The sequence below is a fragment of the Ciconia boyciana genome, chromosome 3, assembly GCF_034638445.1.
Source record: "Ciconia boyciana chromosome 3, ASM3463844v1, whole genome shotgun sequence".
Taxonomy (NCBI): Eukaryota; Metazoa; Chordata; class Aves; order Ciconiiformes; family Ciconiidae; genus Ciconia; species Ciconia boyciana.
In genome coordinates, this window is record NC_132936.1 from 87,135,995 (window position 1) to 87,149,359 (window position 13,365).

At 36.3% G+C, this 13,365-nt stretch overlaps 1 protein-coding gene across 1 annotated transcript in view; it reads left to right on the plus strand.

Moving 5' to 3' along the window:
* Positions 1-13,365, plus strand: part of FMN2 (formin 2) — a 164,348-nt gene that overhangs the window by 134,862 nt on the left and 16,121 nt on the right. The window contains 1 exon segment of the mRNA XM_072856452.1: positions 10,885-11,034. Within this exon segment, the coding sequence (XP_072712553.1) occupies positions 10,885-11,034 (150 nt within the window).

Below are 13,365 nucleotides of genomic sequence, written 5' to 3' on the forward strand. Positions count from 1 at the left end.
TCATCCTTATGCAATTTATTCTACAGTTTATGTAGAGGACCTATTCCTAGATCTTACAGTAAAAGATAAAGGATATTAGTTTAAGGTGCAAAAACAGTTACACAGCTAAGTAGTATTGATAACACTCTGTGTAAGACCCTGATAACAATATAGTTAAAATAACTGCGGTCTGATCATACCCAAAACTAATGCTATAGCATTAAATTCAGGCTTAAAAAAAAACTAAGAGAAGAATCATGTAGCTAATAAAATTAATGAAAAAAACCAGAGAAATTAAAATCTTTAAATGTGGCACATTGTTTTGACCTCCAGTTTATGTCCAGCAGGTGGTTTCACTGAGTAGTCCTCAAAAATTCAAGATATTCCTCTTGAGCTGTTACAGCTGAAGTAAAACGCTTGTGTGTGTGTGTGTGTATGTGTGATTAGCTCCAGTGCCTCTCCATTGTGCATCACCTTCTGATTATGTTCAGTAGGTTTTTTCTTTCATCATATTGTCTACCTGAGCTGTTTAGTTAAATTGTTTAAGACTTTCACAGTATAGTGTTCACATTTGCAATGACTGTGACTTGAATGTGGATAACACTTCTGCTTTTACTCTTTTATTTTGATTTGTCACTACAGTTGTTACTTTCTTCCTTGCTGTATTTTAAGATTTACTTTAAGGATTATTATATTATATTGCTGTTGTCATGTATATGCAAATAGAAAAGCAGAACGTCAGGGATGTGGTTTAATTAGGTCACAATTGCACTAACTCATCTGGGAACTATCCAGTAATAACTTGTACAATATAGGTCATTCCTTCCATAATAACTTCCAGCTGATGGAAGGCTGCCATCAGCCCCACCACAGTATAGGGCTTGCCTCAGCCTACTGCTGAAACCCAACTGTGCTTCTTGTATATGGAAGTTAAGTGACTAGGAAAAAAGTGTTGCCTCTCTACTCTTCCTTGGTTTGTTCCTTGGCCTTGTTGCCTTGTTTCTTGTCTTCCTTAACAAACTAGATTAAGAAACAGCTTTGGTGAGCCAGATCCCTTCTGCACTGTGTCTTAAATGAATATTTCTCATGGGATAACTCGCACCCGCTTTTCTGAACTGCTGCCTGAAAGATGGTTCTACCTTAATCAGTCTGTTGACGAGGTAAAAGTTCCTTCTCCACCCCAAAGGAAACAACTAGGGCAATGGTCACCCCAGACCAGAAACATCATGAAGCCTTCATGTAATCCTTGGAAGGGATGGGAACAGCTCCTCCAGACATGAGAGAGTGTTCTTAGGCCAAAGGAGTATGGTTTATTTAGCTTTGCTTGGATGTGTGAATATCAATAATTCACATATCCAGAGTGATATGGTTATTTATTACAATCTTTCCATCAATTCCAATGGCTGCCACCTTTTCATTTAAACTTGATCCTTGTAGAAGATGCGAACCATTTTTCTCTCCTCTTCTAAACAAAGATACTGTCACTACTATGAAGAGAATATATTGGGATAAGACAGGAGTTCAGTTATAAATGCATAACTTTTGAAAAATGCATGTAAAGACCTTTTCAATCTGATACTTTATCAACCCAAATTTTCATAGAATCATAGAATCATTTAGGTTGGAAAAGACCTTTATGATCATCAAGCCCAACCATTATCCACTGCCAAGTCCACCACTAAACCATGTCCCCAAGAACCACATCTATGTCTTTTAAAGACATCCATGGATGGTGACTCAACCACTTCCCTGGGCAGCCTCTTCCAATGCTTGACAACCCTTTCGGTGAAGACATTTTTCCTAATATCCAATCTAAACCTCCCCTGGCACAACTTGAGGCTGTTTCCTCTCATCCTATCACTTGTTACTTGGGAGAAGAGACCGACCCCCACCTCTCTACAACCTCCTTTCAGGTAGTTGTAGAGAGCGATAAGGTCTCCCCTCAGCCTCCTTTTCTCCAGGCTAAACAGCCCCAGTTCCCTCAGCCGCTCCTCATCACACTTGTGCTCCAGATCCTTCACCAGCTTCGTTGGCCTTCTTTGGACGCGCTCCAGCACCTCAATGTCTCTCTTGTAGTGAGGGGCCCAAAACTGAACACAGTATTTGAGGTGCGGCCTCACTAGTGCTGAGTATGGGGGGAAATTTTGAAGGATTTTAATTTACTTTCATGGGATTTTGTTGTAATTGACTCTAAGAATATAAAAGCCCCTGTGAATGTTTCTGTCTTCTCCAAAGGCTAGATTTCTTCCATTCATGGTTGTGCTGGCTTTTGATGATATTAGGGAATCCTGTGTACATGACTGTTAAGGAGAGAGCTCTTGTACATTGAGTTAAGTAAGAATGCTCTTCAGAGCAACCCCAAAGGGTTAAGATGAAACTGCATCACAAAACATTTAAAATGCTAGGAGGTTCTATAATACCCAAGTATTTCAGAGCATTTTTATTCTATAATTTTCAAAGAATAGAAACTGAAACCTAAGTTTAACTTGAGCACCAAAATAGAAAGAGCACATGACAATACTCCCAATCAGACATGTAGTTTCATTTTGCTGGTTATTTTTAGAGTGTGTTTTTGTAAATGCATATGTACAAATTTTAATCTATGCTGGATTATAGTCTTAGAGCGTGGGTTAATATTATATGTATATGAAATCTGGTAAAGCATCTGTGTGGTTTCTGTCTAGATATCAAAATAATCCGCTCTAGGTTTAAGGCAAATTACTTTTTATTTTGTTAGATAACTCTGACCTTGACCCTGCATGAATTTCATTTATAAAAGTGAGCCATACCATGGGAGCAGGAAGATTACAAGGCTGAGGTTGACATCAATAAATTGAAAAAACTTACCAAACTTTTAACACAATATTTAGTACACAATGGTTATACTATCTCTATATGTAATTATAACCTCTTTAAGTAATAACGATTGCTCAGAAGGCCTCCATTACACTAGACAGTGAAGATGAGATGTGTTAATAGAAACATCTGGAGACAAGTTGGGCTTTAACATGAGGCATTTAGGTGTTTCTTACAGCACTGAGGCTAGCAGCTTGCGTGTCAGATCGCTGCTGTTGAAATTCATTCTACCACTGTATTCTGTGTCTACTGGCACCTTATTACTACTTCAAGTTCAACTGGCCAGGGGTTATTTAATATGTCTGAAGCTCATATGTCAGTCCTTTTTAAGACAGAAAAATAGTTTTCTCTTGGATATGTTACTGGGCCTGACTTTCCAGTGCACACAATTACATGACGTTGTCTTACGCATGCTCGTATTGTATATGCCCAGTTTAGCACAGAGCTATCTGTGTCTACATAACAGCTTAGCTGGCATGCATGCACATGATATCCACATAAAATTAAAGGCATTAAACTCTGAGAAAGAGAACCTACATGCTCATGCAAAGTATGTGGGATTGCAGCTAACACCGATGCATCTAGGGAACTGTAAATACCAAGTTTTTGAGAGAAAGTTTGAACCTGTTTAAAATTGTCATTTTAAAATGACAGGAGAAAGCACATGCAAATTAAAAATGCATTAGAAGAGGCATGCTAAAAAATATTTCCTTTTTTTCTTCTGAGTAGCCTGTTAGAATACAATTGTCAGAGACAAGAAGGAACACAAGGTTAGCTCTGTTTCTAATGTATTATCTCAATTCATATTTTAATCTGAATAATATTCTTGAACAGAGACATAACCTTTAAATATGCATAACAGAATTTGGGTTCACATAAACCCCAGTTACTGGGTGACAAATATTTTGTACATGATATAGTGAAGGTAGCAAAAATACCTCTAACCTATATTTCCTGATCTTTGATTTTCAAACAGCTGGAGGCTGACTCAATCTGTGCAGAATGGCTTTTTAAAGACTGTTTCTCTTGTCATCAGAAAAGTTCTGTCTGCCAAGATAGCTCCATCCTGGCTGTGACATAATTTAGCACCTAATCCTATGCCACCAAAAAACCCCCCTAAACATGTAGAGGGACCAGGTTGTACCCTAGTGTTTTAGAGAAGAATGAAAATAAAAATAGGAAGAAAAAACAAATAATAAAACCAGAGAAGGAAAATCTTGAAGAGTACTTTTAAGATGTGGTGTTAACTGTGATCCCTGATAACCTAATGTTTCCAGAAGATATAAGCAACAGGAAGTGATTTGGCCAATTTCTTCATCATTCCCAACTGATATACCTTAATCTGGACCTGATAAAATTAATTTCTAAAATAAACAGATTGTGAAAAACTCAGTGCTCAAATTCACCTTCCAACAAAACTATAATTTGAATTAGTTATGGCCATATTATTTTGCTACTTTGCTACCCCTATGATGAGAGACTTTGTTCCTGAAAGACAGGACTAAAGAAATACCCACCCATTGAAAAATGTAAATATAAGGGCTTGGAATAACAGTTTGAACCGAGGTTGAAATGGCAATCTGATATGTGAAGGTTTTATTCATTGCTAACTCCATGAGTTCATCAGTCATCTAAAAATTTTAGTTTTCTGAAAAATATTTGTTTTAAGTGCAAGGTTATATTTGTAATACCTATTGAATGTAACAGTCTGTGTCACAGTATATGCTCTGTTTCAGTTACTGGGTCTGCTGCCTTTCAGTGTGTGGCATAAAGTATAAAATATATAAGTTGTACATTTGTGTTAGTAATCAATGTGTACAACTGATAATATTGATCATTGTTGATGAATATTAAAGCTGTAAAGCATTCCTAGTATTGGGGGTCGATGGAAATAAAAATTCTCATGAACAAGGCAGACTGGCCTTCAAAACATAATTTCCTGTTCTTCACGTTGGATGCTTTTTGTTGGGCTTTTGCTGTGGGAAAAAATGGTACCTCAAAGGTAGAGGGATTTTTTTTTTTTTTTGAAGCTGTTACTTTTCATCTATTTGGAGCAATAAAACACTTTTTCTGTTTAATATGAAATTATAGGAGGCAAGGGACTAGAGATGAGGGAGATGACTTAGGATTCAAAACATTGCAAATGTTTGGCAGGGTTTTTTTTAGAGGAAAGGAAAAATCTCTTGAGACCTTTGTTTTCTAAGGAACAATATTACAAAATCCATAGTTACACAATATAAATTGGCAAATGAAAGAAGAGATTAATGATTCTGGCGTCTGACTTAAGCTGGTATATTATCTCTTTTTAATATAAGAAAGATACTTTTCTTCCTTAAAAAAAAAGGGGGGGGGGGCGAGGAAAGGGGTGCCAAGAAATTTCTTGCCGACATTTAAGTACTAAATATTTTGAATGCACCTATGTTTATTTTTATATTTTCTCACTTCTGATTATGCAGGACAAGGGACAGCACTGAGGAGAGGCAATGATACTTAAAAAAAAAAAAAGAGTTAAGAAAGTGATGTAAAGTTATAGAGCAGAGAAGACCCACAACAAAATATGTCAATAGAAAATGAGAGGCTTCTTAGGATGCTGTGCATATCAAGTTTCCTCAAAGCCTTGTGCTATCTCAATAACCAGGATGCTGGTTCTATTTAATCTATTTAATTTTATATAATTTTGCATGACTTTGAACTGCTTGGTATTCTGTTTTAAGATTAACTCTTGTTAATGCTTTCAGATGTTGAAAACACAAAGAAAATATGTACAAAGCCTTCTCTTTGTAAAACAAAACAAGAATTAATATGACAATTCATATGATTAGCTTTTCCAGGAAGCAAGTGCTGTTACTGATACACTGTACTCAACCTCCCTATATAGTCATCAATTCAGGATCAACACTCTGAACTGGCTTATATGCCTGCCAACTCAGTTTAGCTTTAAATATAATTCATGTCAGGTTTAAAGTAGTGAGAGGCACATGTAGTCTTTTCTCCACTTTTTGCCTTCTTTCTTTTGGTAGACTATGTTAGGTTTTAAATTTTAAGTCTAAAGTCTAAATTTTACTTGTGACTTTAATCAAGCTAAAATGTACCTTAGCAGCTCCTGCCTGACTCAGAACCGCTTCTGAAACACAACTGCTTCACAAAACTAACACAGTACCACCAGTAAGACTACCTGTTCTTAATCTCAAACCTACATAAATGATGCTTAACAATTTATAAAGCCAAACCCAAGTAATCAAGAATATCCAGGTTCGTACTTCAACCAAAATATGTAATCTGTTAAACAGTACAGAATCTTTCTTGCAGAATTGTAGCAACATTTTTTCTGCTTTTAAATACACATTGAAACAAATCTTTACTCTTGCCGGTGATTTAGTTTGCTGTATGGGGAAACCAGATGCGTGTGTGTTTGTGCGTGTGTTCACCATTTCTCAGAAAGGTCAGCCAGGGCATGACTGTACCTATGGTTACTTTGCTATTTGTTTGGCCATGAAAGCGTCATCAAATGATGCTGAGATTAAAATACTCCTGTCTATTGCTTTTTTTTTTTTTTTGCAAAAGAAGTATTTTTGTAGTTGCCAGCTGCTCTATCTCCTCTCCCTCTCCTTTTGCTTGACCTACTGCATACATTCACATACATACATGCATGTGTACAAACATGTGTTGTGCATATTTATAAACTGGCCAATGCATTGCACACAGCAGACTTGAATCTGAATCATTGTCTGCAACTACTTGCTAACTGGCTTCAGAATGGAATGGAAAAAAACTGAATAATCCATAGCTGCTCTTAAAACATTCCTAACAGATCAGATCTATTAGCTAGAAATGCTGTCAATGAGCCACTTGCAATATGAATAGCTTCTTTTCTTTCTCATATGCTTAAATTTGGTTTGGCTGTTACTGTATCCATTCCTTCGTTCCCTCCAAATAGAAAAATCATTTACATAGTCTCATAGTTGTACGCAAGGGAGCACACAGAAAAGTCCAGTGATTCATTCATCAAATTTCCACATTTGAGTAAGCAGTGAGTTCAGTCATCTCAGTCTGCAGTGATTTTTCTGAATTACACGAACACTTAAACCAATGAAATTAGAAGACAAGAAAAGGACAAAAGGAACTAATCATCTTTCTTGATCTTATTTCTTTCCTTACTTGTCAGGGACAAGCAACTCTTCCATTGTTTTGAGAGAGTTAATTTTATTTAATTTCCCTTCAGGGCCAGCATAAGGGATATGAAACCCAGTCTGAAATCTGTTTAAAGAATTCTGGCTTTTGCTATGTCAGGATAAGACAGTGGTGTGAACATCACTGCCTTATTTTTAATCATGCTTGAAAAGTCAGGCTGTTTGAAGCAAAGCCAGTGACCTCCTTTACCTCTTTTAATCCCTGAAAATAACTCACATGCCCTTCCTTCCCTCTTCCATGACTGCTATCTCGTCTCTAATGCACATTCTTTTCTTTTAAGACACTCACTAAGAGTATGGAAAAGTAAGAACCTTTTCGCTCGAGAAATGGACACTAAACAAGATTTGCAGCACCTGTTTGGTAATAAACATTTCATTTTGCAGATAGGTGAAATGAAATCCAGAGAGGTCAGATGAGTTTCCCAAGGTTGTATGATGCAGAAATTAATTTGGGTATAGGAACAAAAGCCTTCTAAACTCTAGTCCCTTATTTGATTCAAATGTCTCTGTGCCTGCACATATAGTCAGGAACAGTATCAATGGTATTTGCAGATGTTTTGTTTCAAAATCTGCTGAAGGATCAACAGGAAAATTTGAATGGGCTGTCCCACTGAAAAGCACCAGAGAAAAGGTATTTGCTGCCTGGCTGAAGTCTGAAAGGATGATATCTAGTCTTGGGGTTATGGCGATGTCATCCAAATTTCTCTTTGTATTTAAAATGCATGTCCCCTCCTGCAATCAGCTTTGAGATACGTCTAGTTTGACATATGTAAACATTTCCAAATCAGATATTTAAAGAGCGTGGTAATATAGAGGATTTATTACTATGCATGTTTTATTATTTGATGCATTTGGATTCACTTTATTTTCTTTGTCTTTCATGTGTGAATTATGCCACTTCGTCTTGTACTACAAAAATGACAGCATCAAATGTATAGCAAGCAGGTTTCCATATGTCTTCTAAATGTACTCTAAGAGACTTAACTGCTAAATAAGGGTAGACCTCTCTGGTTAGAAAAAATATAGTAACTGTCTTGACTGTTTGATCTGCATATATAGAAAAAATATTTGATTCATGGAGATTTGTGCCCTGAAGTATTACTGTGTTGCAGCTGATGTCTTGTGCGTTGTTACCAGGCATTAGAAAGGTGTGACGTATTGACAGTGACAACCTGCTACGCTGCTGCTGTTTCACATTTCACAAACAGCTTATTTCCTTTACCTCCCAAAGTAACTGCCAGGGAGGAAAGCAACCTGGCTGAGCATTTCTCTTCTCTCTATAAACCTACAAATTAAGTTATAGCTGTTAGACACATCTGTATGCACGTGTAAGGTTGTACTGGTTATACAAGTGGTCCTCAGGGAGATTTTCAGTCACAAAGAAAAAAAACATTGACTATCTCCTTCTGCTCCCAGAGGATAGCTGGAATAATTGAAGAATAATGGAAGCCTTTGCATCTCCAATAACTGTTAGTTCTGTTTATCAAATTTTTTTTGAGTATTCTCCTGTACAGTATGAATTTCATTTTGTCTTGGCTTCCTGTTTCTTGGGATGTTTTCCTGTGAGGGAATTCTAGCTCATTACCTCAAATTTAAAAGCATTCCTTAGGATGGCCATTCACTGTCAAATTCTTTTTACATTATTGTCATTTGCAGAATGGTTTGAAGACACGTTTCTCAGAACAAGGCTTCTTATTTGAACTTCTGATCTTTCTACATTCTGTAAATTGTTAATGACCTTCATTCAAAGAGCTTCCTTAAAAATAAGCCATTGACTCAGCTGATGCCGCCAGATTTCTCTCGTGTCCTGCATTCCTCATGTTCCTTCAAAAATGTTGCCAGTTCATTCTGAAAAATTAAATGAGCCTTTTATATGACTTCCCCACTAGCCAGCTCCAGAGCTGTAAGTCTAGGGGAAGGGGCTGGCAGGAAAACCAAAAGATCTCCCTGGTATGTTTGCAGTCTTGCAAAAAGTAGAAAATATGTGAAAGTAGGCAACAAGTTTAAAATATAGTGCAGCTGACTGATGAATGTCAGGGATATTCTTTTTGAGTGATTCTGTGGGACCACAGGATAGACGACAAATATTTTCCCCAGTATAAAACTGTGGGAAAAATGTAAATAGGTAAGTAAAATGGAATACTTTAGTTTAATCAGTAGTATCACTCATCTATAAATAATTTGAAAAAAACATAACAAAACCCAGCCACAAAAAAGACATTCTATTTATTAACCAATCGCTGACTTACAGAACAGAGTGCCATGGTAGGCTGAGAGAGCTGAAGAAATGGTACACTTGGGTAAGGTGGCATTTGAGTATCAACGCAATGTGTTAAAAAGTGTGGATGGTTTTGTCTTTTACATTTTTGTGTGCTGCATCTTAGTTGCTCAACAGCTTCATTTTGCTTCAGCAGATGGAAAAATGAATTACAAATTAAAAGAAAAAGTGTGTAGAATTTGATTGGTAAACTGATGTTAAATTTTTAAGCTGTAGGCTTTTTTATTTAGAAATAGGATAATTTAGGTAGATATTTATTTTTTATGTTGGGGAAAACAACTGGAGTATTGAATTTTGAGAACTAGGACAAACAGTTTCACAGAGATTTTGTGAGATTGACCCTTTTGAATGGTTAAATCTTTGTATATTATTGTCACCATTAAATACTTTAAATTATAAGTACTATTGCTTTAATAGTTGTAGCTCTATCTCCAGTTACAGTAGTCCATGAATGAAGATGTAAATTCTGTGAGTAAAATGACATTTGTATCCATTTAACTGGAATTGCATTTTTTCCCATAATTAAACTGATTAAAACTGTGATGTGCGCTTCATGGAAAATTATCATAGGAGTCAATGAGTAGTAATAGATCAGTGAGCAAAGCATCTACAATTATATTTCAAGAGACAGCTTTCCACAGAATTTTTCATAGAATAACCAATTCTCCAGAGGCTTCTATGTTGAGCTTCAGATGAGAAAAATGTTCTTAAAAGCTCCAGTATTTACAAAACATTAAGTCAAAAAATAAAATGGAATAATAGTTAATCAAGCAATTAATTCTTGAAAGAATTCTTCTGTAGCTTCCTAGAACATTCTTACATATTTTTAAGTTTGAAATAAAATAGAAGCAATTCAAACTCAGAAATTTGTTAAATTTAATTGCAGTCACAGTCCTCACTCAGTGTTGGAAATATGACCTTTGCATTTCAGCAGCAGTTCTTACTTGAGGTGTAGCTTTTGTGTTTAATACACTACTTTACTTTTGCTGTGCTCAGAAGGGGTTGTTGGGTTGTTCTGGTAGGGGCATAATGGGCACCTGTTTTCTAGCACAGTTGCTCCTGGCCCAGTTTTCTGTTGCGTCATTTCTTGTTTAGTACACAGTAGGTTTGAGTTTTAACATTTCTGTGTAGGCTTCAATCTAAGCTATCTACCCTATCGTGTTGTAGTATAGATCTAACAGAACTTGAAGAACTTTGTTTACAGTCCTTTATAGGCTTTGACTCTTGTTTTGAAAACAGCTTTAAACACAACAGAAAAGCAGTATATGGGCAAGTGTGGATGTGTGGATTTGCAGGGCTGCGGACAGTGAGTTCATTTTAGCTTTTGAAATGGAAAATACTTTGGTCAAAAACAGAACCTATGATAAATGCCAGATCCCAACTTTGCTGAAGAATCATCTTATATTGTGTATCTACTTTATATGAAGAGCTCAGAACTGTTATGTTTTTTTATTCTTTTATTTTAGATCTGATACCAAGAGTAATTAAATACTACATCACTGTTAAGTAAAAAAAAAAAAAAAAAAAAAATTTTGCATCTGTGGGTATTGAAACATTTTCTGGTTTTGCTTTCTTTGACAGCTTTTTGGAAACTGCAGCCTATTTCTGTATGAAACCAAAAATGGGAGAGAAAGAGGTGTCCCCACATTCTTTCTTCAGTATTTGGCATGAATTCAGTTCTGACTTCAAAGACTTCTGGAAGAAGGAAAACAAACTTATTCTTCAAGAAAGGTACATTTGTTTGTTTGTTCAAAGGCTTTTCTCAGAGAATGTTATTGGGAGCAATTGCACAGAAACCAGTCAGCCTCACTTCATTAGCACGCAACGTACTGAATGCCTTTTGGAGTTTTCTCAGTCTTTTTTTTTTTTTTTTAACAGATTTCCCCCCCCCCTTCCCCCCTCCCCCCCCCAAATTGTCATAATTTTTGAATGGGACATTAATATCAATTTGTGCTAAAGTTTTTCAGTTTTTCTGAACAACACTTTTGGCAGAGCATGTAACTACTATGCCACTATGAATCCAAGGTATGGGAGACTTGTTTCAGGCCTGCAAGTTGATTAAAGATTTCCCAATAGCATATTTAGTGAAAACAAGTCAAGGCATCAAGATATGACATGTTGTAAATATTTATCCAATTAAGTTGGGAAAAAGGAAGGGAAGCAGGAAGACAGAAGGAAAAAGTCAGTTGACCCTACGTTAAGAAAAGACTCAGACTGAACCATATATTGCAAATCACAGCCCGTGGACATGAGCAGGTGTGGTATATATGGCATAAAGAAATGAGGCAGTAGTTTTGAAAAATTAGCCATACTGTTTGGTCCGTGTATTAGAAGAGCTATGAAGTTTGCTTTCATCTGCATGCAGATATTGCATTGTGGTGACCCTTTGTTTATAAAAATTATGCCAAGAATTAATCAGTTGTTTAAAAAGTAATAAATGCCATATAAGGACAAATTAAAGAAATATAAATATGAAAACTGTAACCACTGTTATATAATCCTACATCTGTTAGCAACTTGAGTGACCTCAGTATACAGGTAATGAAGCTACCTCTGAGCCTTACCATTAACAGGGTTGAAGCTTTATGTTCATTAAATGATTGATATCAGTCCATTTTCAGGTAAATTGACAAGAACAGGCCACTTTTTCAGGAGTACTCACCCTATGTAATTGTCACACACATCAGAATACTGGTTCAGGAAGTTGTTGAAAACTTTCCTTAGGCAGCTATATAATCAATGTTGCATATACCATATATGTTTAGTGTAAGTGGATACATATTGGAGCAAGCAGTCTCATAGTTAAGAAGACTGGATTCTGCTCCTATTGCAAGAGTGTGGTGCAAATGTTAGCACAGTACAGCAGCTCTCCAGGGATCTGTTTCATTTTATTGACTGTCTGACTTAATTTTATGTAATTAAGTATATCTCTTTGGAATTGAGTTGACAGTTAAATACTATCTTTGGTTTCCTATTCAGGGATTTAGTAACTTAATACAGGTTAATTTAATCTTGTGGTTTTTATAGAACAGGATTTAAGAAAAATGTTCTTTCATTTCCAAAATACTAGGCTATTTTTCTAAAAACAAACAAACAAACATCCTCCAGAGGGTTCTCACTGCAAAATATTTTTCTTTAAAAGACATTAACTAAATAAGCACAAAACCTTTTCTTCCTATTTTTCTTATATATCTAAAGCTTAAGAGAAGAATGGGATTGCGATACGATCATTTAATTATCTTCATTTCAATGTATGTGTATGCTAAGAGGATGGGTTGAAGCAGCAGAGAAAAAAAGTGGCTGCCAGCTGGTCCCTTCTAGGACAAGGGTATTTTTAGCCGGAAAGCAACTGACCATGTATAACCTACAGAATGGCTCTAGGTGCAGGATGTGACAGGGAAGGGAAAGGACAGCGAGAAAGGGCCTGCAGTGGGAAAGGAAACTGGGAGATCCCTAGGAAGAACAGCCAAGAGACCCAAACCCAGACTCGGAGCTGATGGGATGAAGGAGACTTTCCCAGGGGGACAGACAGGACTGTGTAACTGCAGTCCACGAAGTCACTGAGATTAAGACTGAAAATGATCCATCCTGAAAACCACAGGTAGATTTTTGTTGTGAATTTTAATCTTTACCTGTCTCATCAAGTTTAAATCTTCCTCTCTATTTTGTTTGTTCAGCTGAGGCAGGGTTTAGACTTTGTAAACCTTTGATGTCTTGGTTTGTGCTCACCTCTCAGAAAAGTTTGGCATGGTGCTGGTTCAGGTCTGGCAATGTCAAGCTCTCTTCATTGTCTTTTAGGCATTAAAGTATTTTGGCAAAATTGGCAGTAAGAAGAACAATTTTCCAAGTAAGATAAATTATTTTCCCAAAAATGAAGAATCTTGTTTGGTAAAACAACTGTCTTATCAAAGCCTTTACACGGAAAATATTTTGCCTCCGATCATAGTTCAACCTGATATCTGAAGTTGTCCTTCAGGCTTTTTTTCTTGATTTTACATTTCCACTTTTCTTAGTGAAAGACAAGATGCTGTGATGTGAAGGTGTCTTGGTATTGAGAAGTCA